This window comes from Ipomoea nil, unplaced genomic scaffold (assembly GCF_001879475.1).
Source record: "Ipomoea nil cultivar Tokyo-kokei standard unplaced genomic scaffold, Asagao_1.1 scaffold0873, whole genome shotgun sequence".
Lineage (NCBI taxonomy): Eukaryota > Viridiplantae > Streptophyta > Magnoliopsida > Solanales > Convolvulaceae > Ipomoea > Ipomoea nil.
In genome coordinates, this window is record NW_017617301.1 from 1,255,713 (window position 1) to 1,264,664 (window position 8,952).

Below are 8,952 nucleotides of genomic sequence, written 5' to 3' on the forward strand. Positions count from 1 at the left end.
TAAGGAAGATGATGGAGACATTTCATGATTTGCTCCACAAATCTCAAATCAATAAGATAAGAAAATCGTACTTGCCCATGTAATCGCAGCAGTCAAGTCATTCTGATATTCTTACCTAACTAATAATACAACTTGATTAACCCAAATCAACAACTAGTTGTCCCAACTTTCAGTCCAATTTTTTTTTTTTTTTTTAATTTCTCATTTATGGGAAAAAATAGTAAATTATTAGCATTTGTATAGCTCCACTTTTGTCTAAAATAAGGAATTGGCATTGAGATTTGAGATGGTGCTATTATTCCTGCAATGGCAAAATTGCCAGACACAACATCAACCTAAAAAATAACCAACCAACCAATCAACATTATTCAGCCTGAATTTAGTCCTCTCATGATTCTCATTAACAATATCGATTACAGCGTCGCAATGTGATTATGGCATCTTAGATTTCCATCTTATGCGTACCCACTACCCAGTGGCAATTGCCAAAAGACTTCAGAGATTAAATGCGCAAGACAAAAAGAAATCTGTGAAAGAATCTGCCACCAGAGAATCTATACATGATTGCCAAAACAGTTCCATCCACCATTTTCTTGGTTCTGAATCATTATGATTTATGCCCTGCAGCTACATCATATTAGGCAGTTTCAGTAGCTCCACACTCCCATCACCTTCAACAACCTAAATCAACCTTGGAGAATCCTCATTTGGCGTATCCCGTTGATGCAAGACATCAGTTATTGTAGACATGGTTGTGACTTAAAAAAACATCAATGAGTGCTGAACAACGAAGTTCCATCTCATTCTCTTCCCTTCCTCGGTTCGTCCAATAACAATGTTGCAGAAGTTAAGAAGTTCATGGCTGGTACATTTAGAGACTAGGATCTCGTACAGTATAGAACTATACATCAATATCTGGCTTCACTATGCCCTGGAGCTCCCAACCGCCAAGTCCAGCTAGAGAAAACGTCTGACAATGGAAGGAAGATAACATGTCATACAAACTAAACTAATCCATCAAACAGAACAGGGAATCTTCAAAATTTGTCATCTCAAGTCAGGAGTCATGTCCAATTACCTTCACTGTTTAATCAAGAAATTAGAATTGCACACAACTTTTTATTTTAGATGATAAATGGAAATGGACCTAAGGGCATAAAGTACCATTTGCTTTAACCATTAGAGATTTTACCAATGCTGCTCTAAAGTATTGTCAAAGCACCCCGTTCTCACTAAGTCATCATAACAAATGTTAGGATAAAATTATTCTTCTTGTGTTCATGGAGAAGATAATGGTCCTTAATGCTTGGCATAGTTTCATAGTGTAATTAAAATAAATAAATATAGGAATGCAAGTGCTCCTTAGAATGCAGAAGTGTAGAGATTGGCTCACCTCTTCCCATGACTTCCCAGTTGCTTCAAGCAAAGCAGCATTACAAGTCTTCAGCTCTATAGGAGCCCCTGAAAACATGGAAGCCGCCTCCTCCCATCCCCTATTATGCCCCATACACCTGGAAAGTTATCTTTCAAATCAATAATCATAATAGATTCTTAAATAATAATAATTAATAATAACAACAACAACAATAATAATAATAATAATTATTATTATTATTATTAGTATTATCTGCTTAAATATATTACTAACAGTATAGCAAGATAAGCCCATTTCAAATTGTAAAGAAATTTGTTTCATATTGTTTGCATATAGAAACAAAGATTGAGATAAATTGATTGAAGAACAGAGACTCCTAATGTGTAGAAACAAATTTAATCCAATTCCAAATTAACTCTCATCTTTGACATCCAACTTCTGGAACCATAAATCTTCAATGAAAAGGAAAATAAACCCAAAAAAAAAAAAAAAAAAGGAAAGAAAACGCATTGAGATCTGAAATAAAATCTATAAATAGTGATGCACCTTACAAATTCAGTGTTTAACTTGATAACCAATTGTGTGTGTGTGTTTGTACATGTACATATCGAAAAGCTCTTTAGTCAGCTTTATGTACATAATAATAAGACTATGCATAGTGTTAGAGGGTATTGAGGGAGGTTGAGAGAATAGCTCTCAACTACTTATTTTGAATTTGAAATGAGTGGTTGAGAGCTTGGTTAGTCTTACTACTAGCTTGTATATATAATTGTCTTGTACAATTCCTTTTCATCAGTTCAACATACACAGTCCATATTCTACATGGTATCAGAGCCTGGGCTGGAGTGTGAGGTACTGGGCTAAGGTCGGAAAGGTGGGTCGATGCCAGAGGAGGAATCGCGCAGCCATCGGAGCCTCTATGCTCCTTCACGTGCCGCTGTCTCCGAGGATCTTGGACGCCAAGCGCTCCACGCACCGGCGCATGAGTGTTTTTCCGGCAACTTCATTGCATTGATAGAGAGTGTAAAGTCTGATGATAAAGTGTTGTTAAGTTGTTAATTTGTTATCTCGAATAGTTACTTGCATTGATAGGAAAATCATATTGTCCATGAAGCATTGTAAGACTGTGAAAGAAGTGTGGGGTTTGGTGGATACATGGTTTAATGTGCTCGCCTCGCCTAAGTGCAGAGTACAACCCAAAACTCCACAAAACATACATGGGCTGAACCTACACACTAAGGCGAGTTTACCAGTGTAATTTTCAGCCGGAGAAGTCGGCGGAATATGCCTCACGCGCCGGCGCGTGGCGTCGGAGCAGCGGCGGCGCAGTTAAAGCTCCGGCGTTGTCCTCCTGTTCCGAGCAAAGCCCACTACCTCACTCTGGCATGTTATCAATAAATACTAGACTTCTCACCACCCTAGGAAAAACTATTCATCTTCTCAAGACAACTTGAAGTAAATAGGGTTATGAAAAGGCTTCCCAAGACAAGATATTTTCAATATACAATAAATACTTGACTTCTCACTATCCTAGGAAAAACTATTCATCTACTTCAAGTAAATAGGCCAGCAAAAAGGCTGCCCAAGACAAGATATTTTCAATATATATACTTTTTATTTATTTAATACTCATTGCCTAGTCATCGCCTAGGCGGTCGCTAGTCAACTAGTCGACTAGGCAGTCGGTGGCATCTCGCCTAGAAAGTCCGCCTTGATAACCTTGGTTACAATATTGAGGGATCCATGGCATTTGGGCAATCAATGTACAAAACTGTTCAAGCAACAAAGGTTTGGTAGTACTGTTGCAAAATCAAAAGGGCATTGGTGGTTATGACTGATGAAGAGTTAGCTATGTTCAATCAAATGAAGATTTCTTCTTCCTTGCAACCTCCATTCAGTCAGGAGACTTTGCCATCTACGTCAGCCACGTTGTCCAAACAGGTAACCCTACTGCATGTGTTTCTTCCTCATCTCGACAATGGGTTATTGACTCAGGAGCTAGTGACCATATGTCGGGTAATCCGAGTCTCTTTTCCACATCTTTTCCCTTTAATCATGGTACTGCAGTTACCTTAGCAGAGTAGCAGATGGTTATACTATGCCTGTCTTGGGTAAAGGTAGTGCTTGTCCAACTCAGTCATTACCTTTGTCTTCTGTGTCCTTTCAATCTACTGTCTATAAGCCAAATTACCCGAACCTTAAATTGTTGTGTTTCATTTTCTCTCAGGTATTGTTTATTTCAAGATCTTTTGATGAAGAAACTATCGGTAAAGGAAGATAGACTGGTAGGTTGTATGTGTTGGAACAATTTTCCCCTAATGTTGAAGTTGCCACGGTTGGGCAATTGGGTAGTATATCTCCTCTTCAGTTACATTGTCGGTATGGTCACCCATATCTGTCAACATTGATGAAGAAACGGTGTCCGGATTAGAGTCGTTAAAAGGCTTACAGTGTGAATATCTTGTGAGCTCATGAAACATCATCGCGTGCCCTATCCTCCTGAGTCAATAACAGGGCAGAGTATTTATTTCAATTAATTCATTCTAATGCTTTTAGTCGATTGTCATTTTGTGTGAGAAAAGGTGCAGCAAGGGTTGATTTGTGTTGGACATATCCAGAGTGGTGATCAACTAACGGATGTGTTCACAAAAGGGCTTGGAAGGAGTAGGGTCGAGCACATTTGTAACAAGCTGGGCATGGTCAATATCTATGCTCCAGCTTGAAGGGGAGTCTTAAAGGATATTGAGGGAGGTTAAGAGAATAGCTTTACTACTCATTTTGAATTTGAAATGAGTAGTTGAGAGCTTGGTTAGTCCTACAACTAGCTTGTATAAGTAGTTGTCTTGTGCAATTCCTTTTCATCAGTTCAACATACACAGTTCATATTCTACCATATCTTTAGTTCTATATTCAAAGCCATGTTTGATTAGAAGGTAAAAACATAATTTTCTTTAACTGGTGGCCTTCTCACCCAGGGAAAGGGCAAAGTATGAAATCAGCTTTCTAAAAGGACCTTGATATTCCACTGCAAAAGGATAAACTAATTCCACAGGGATCAACCTTCCTATGCTATCCAAGTAAATATAATTAATAAATGGCCCTACTGAATTCAAAATCTCTTTATCTCTTATCTGGCTGCTTGTTTTAGTAGAAGACTTTTCAATTGCAATTGGGCAATTCACAAATGGAAGTTGTTTTATGCAGCCTCCTTCTACTTGGAGACAGCCTTTAATTTATAGTGCTTTACTCCTTGGGTTCTTAACCCCACCCTCCTTCCTGAATTCCTTTCTTTCACTCCCTTTGTCAATAAAATGCTTATTAAAAAGAAATATATAATATAGCTTTGTAGTAATTCCAGGAGCTATACACATGCCTTACAGCAAGGCTTCCTCTATAGAAGTCTACCCTGGATTATGGATTATGAGATTGAAGGATGTTGAATTTGTTATCTTTTATCAATAATCCAAATATTTGAGAATTTTAAATTCTTATTCCCACTTCTTAACAAATGAGTGAATTTTCAAATACTTAAAATTAGTGGGTTACAAACCAAATCCACGGTCCAAAGAGACCCTAGTGTTATTGTCCTTGCTTAGTGGATTTGCAGAGTTGATTAACTATTTAACTGTATGTATAAGCATCTAGTGAAATTGCAGTAACATACAGGCAAGTTGTAAATTTTGATGACAGATATGTGATGCTCTTTTACTACAGCATATTGAAACAAACAAGAGGTTTTTACCGTAGGAGAACTCACATGACAGTAAGTATATCATCCTTAGAGTATTTACAGATTGCTTGCCTAAGATGCTCAGCCGTCTGCCCATCCATTGCTGCAACAGAATAAAAGCTTGAGAGGAAATGTACCTCAGCTTCCAAAAATGCTGGCACCTGCTCCTGCATAATTTTCAGTGTTTCCCGAGTTCGAACTGCATCACTATAGCAATGTGCACACTATTAGAAAACATTAAAAAGTAAAAAGAAAAAAAAAAGGTTTTTATTACAGAACACAGCTTATAGATCACCATACAGCAATTATATCATTTCCAAAGAATCCAATTATTCTTAGGGGGCACAGACCTGCATAATATAAGCCCTGGAATCCAACCTAATTGCCAGAGCTCATGAGAAACTCTGGCAGCAGCAAGTTGTCCAGATTTGCTCAACGGACGATCATGGTCTATGAACAGAAATGATAGATTATAAAGCAGAAAGAAACAATGGATCCACTACAATTTGCTTTTCAATGGGCTTGCAAGTAGAGACATGTACATTAATTGATGTAGAATCTTGTAGGCATTTTACTAAACTGAATGCTCTAGAGTTTGAAAATAGGGGTGGCATGTGCATCATATACTTTACCATCCTCAAGTGGTTTTTTAAAGGCGTAGTGCATGGCAATCAAAGAACAAAGCAATGCTGGTGCAGTGCATATATGTACATCTCCTAAGTTTATTAATTACACACACACACACACACACACACACACACACACACATATATATATATATATATATATATATATATATATATATATATATATATATATATATATATATATATATTATTGTTAAGGACATATTAGTCTTTATATTCATAATTCCTTAGGATTCCAAACCCAACCAAACAATGGAATTTATGTTTCAAAGTAATTTCTTTTCCACCAACCATGGAATCTATTTTCCTGGTAATTTGTTTTCCAATGAAATTTTCCATTTTCCTTCAAATATTTTCCAGCGAACCAAACGGGCTATAAGAGTTTGATACCATATATTGTAAAATGAGGACTAAGGAAAATTCTATTTCTATTTGGTACCAAGAATAGTAATCTGGATTGCAATATGCGGAGTAAGACGGAGAAATCGAAATCGTTACAAAAGGATAAGGCTTAATTAGGCAAGGTACCTCTGAGGGAACGGTCTTCCCAGGAACTGTGTGCGTGGCGGAGCAAAATGAGGCGGCGTGGTAGAAACTGCGCCGAATCAGAAGCCGGAGTTTGCGTTTCCGGCGAAGCTTGCTGGAGTTGAACGCTGCCGGTGTCGATGACCATAGAAGCCGCGGCGGCGATCGCCAGCCGCTTGTGTTTGCGGTGGCTCTCTCGGCTCCGACGAGAGGGCAACGAAGTCCTCCGACGGTTACGGTTCACAGCAGACAAAGTCGTTGTAGTCCAACAAGAATTACAAGGGAGGAGGTGCAGTGACTCACCAAGCATTGCTGATTGCTCCCTTCTTGCTCAAGCTTCCCTGAAAATTGCTCCCTCAATCCACAATTTCCCTCTATCTGTGGAGAATCTTGTTGAAAACAGATGGTTATATCTCAATGGAATGAGAGAAATTTTTTACAGTGCGAGGGAGAGAGGGATAGAGCTCGCCTGAATTGACGGTCGCGCGTTATCTGTTCTGTAGTGGCCGGACTCTCAGCGCACCCACACGTGTCCAATACTGAATCCTTGGACATCCACACTATATATATATAAAAGGAATATTTGTGGGGTCACTCACTTCCTATTATCATTTACTCTCCAAATTAATTCTTGAGATATAGACCTTGCTTAGTAATCAACGGATTGAGATGAACGAGTTTAATGAATACATTATATTAATGATTTATAAAAAAAAAAAATTGATAAAACTAAATTTTTATTATTAACATAGCTTTAAACACATATAAAAATATTGCTACAATAATAATATATTATTATTATTATTAAAAAAAATACAATACAAGGCCCCTCAATATTCTACTTCTCATTCGATATTATCCCTCATCGAATATAATGTACAATAGAGCCAAAAATTTCCTCAATAAATGAAAATACTTGATGTAAAGAAAATATACTTCAATTTAATATATATATATATATATATATATATATATATATATTAAGGGCATTTTGGAAAAATACATTTCCTTTTTCAAAATGTCAAACCCCAAACGTTGATATTTGCATCGTTTGGAGTTTTAGCGGTCCAGAACAAAAATATTACTATGAACTGTTGACTGTCAAACAATTATTTTGATGAATCTACTATTTATCAAACAATGTCTTAGTTTAAAATCTATAGTATGTTTATCAATTTTTATAAAGTGTACCTTAAGTACAATGTTTATCAAAATTTCTAGTATGTTTATAAATTCATGCATCTTAAGTTTTAAATTTATGCACCTTAAGTTTTAAATTTATGCACCTAGAGTTCGTAAGTCGATTTGGATAAGGAATCAAAGTTGTGCACCTTAATGGGGCGTTTGGTCAAGGTAATCTGAGTCGGTAATGTTATACTATCTTGTCTGGTTCAAGTTATGAGATTACCTTATAGTATTATATTGGCCCTGTTTGGTAAAATGGTTGTTAGCTGATAGCTGTTTGCTGTTAGCTGATTGTGTTAATTAGATGGTATAAATAGTTGATAACATTAGCTGATTGTAGAAAAGTGTTTGGTAAATTAGCTGTTAGCTGATAGCTGTTTGGTATAATTTCTTTTCTCAAAAAGCTAATTGAAAAAGTTGCTAGGAGTAGCTTTTTAAATTTTAGCCTTTTGGAGTTGCAAAAAGCTAATTAACCAAACATCTATATTGATATTTTAACTAAATCAAACAATTAATAGTGGTCAAATAAGCCAAAATTGGCCTATAGGCCAATTTTTTACCAAACAGGGCCATTATCTCAAAGCTGATGTGGCGGTAATGTTTCAAGGTAATGTGATTATCTCCATTTTCTTAAGTAATCTTAGATTATCTTGAATTATTGCAATTTTGCCCTTGTTTGAATTATTCAAATTATGTCATTGTTAACTAATTTTTATATAATAAAATAATAATAATAATAATAATAATTAACAAACAAACACACAAATATATATATATATATATATATATATATATATATATATATATATATATATATATATATATTATTTACATTTAGGTCAAATGTAAGGTACTTGATTTTTGTGAGTAATGTGCGTGAGTTTTGTATATAAGGTACGTGAGTTTGTGCTTAAGGTGCGTAAGATTTGTGTTTAAGGTGCGTGGGTTGTGTACTTAACGGTAGTAGTTGTTGAAACTTAAAGTGCGTGAGTTTTGTGCTTAAGGTGCGTGGGTTTGTGCTTAATGTGAGTAGTTGCTGAAACTTAGGTGCGTGAGTTTCCTTTTTAATGTGCATTTTTTTCATCTTAAGGTGCGTGATTTGTATGCTTAAGGTGCGGCAGTTATGTGAAACTTAAATTGAACCATTTTTAAAACCTTAGGCGCGTGATTTGTGTTCTTAAGGTGCTTTGTTATGTGTTTAAGGTGCGTGGTTGGCATTCTTAAGGTGCGTGGTTGGTGTTCTTAAGGTGCGTGATTTGTGTTCTTAAGGTGTTTTATTTGTGTGCTTAATGTGCGTGTGATGTGTACTTAAAGTGCGTCCAACCGGCAACCGCACGAGAAGTTATTCCGCACCTGATCCCTTACCTATGTTTATATATATAAATATACATATATGTATATTTATATATTTATTTTTTTAATATTTAAGCATTGATATACATTCAAACATATAAATAAATAAATACACATACACATACACATACACACCG

The 8,952-nt window shown here is 36.1% G+C and overlaps 1 protein-coding gene across 2 annotated transcripts; it reads right to left on the reverse strand.

The window, feature by feature from the left end:
• Positions 1–336: 336 nt before the first annotated feature.
• LOC109178905 lies at positions 337–6,834 on the reverse strand. 2 transcript variants are annotated; one of them, XM_019328462.1, is made up of 5 exons: positions 6,281–6,826; positions 5,456–5,555; positions 5,133–5,312; positions 1,394–1,511; positions 337–970 (listed from the first exon to the last, which is right to left on the reverse strand). In XM_019328462.1, exons 1-5 carry the CDS (start codon positions 6,585–6,587, stop codon positions 902–904), a joined length of 774 nt encoding a protein of 257 aa, XP_019184007.1. In that variant the 5' UTR covers positions 6,588–6,826; the 3' UTR covers positions 337–901. The 2 variants fall into 2 exon arrangements, with proteins under 2 accessions (XP_019184007.1, XP_019184008.1); XM_019328463.1 differs by lacking the exons at positions 337–970; positions 1,394–1,511 and adding an exon at positions 1,639–2,405 and having other exon boundaries at positions 6,281–6,834.
• Positions 6,835–8,952: the final 2,118 nt, after the last annotated feature.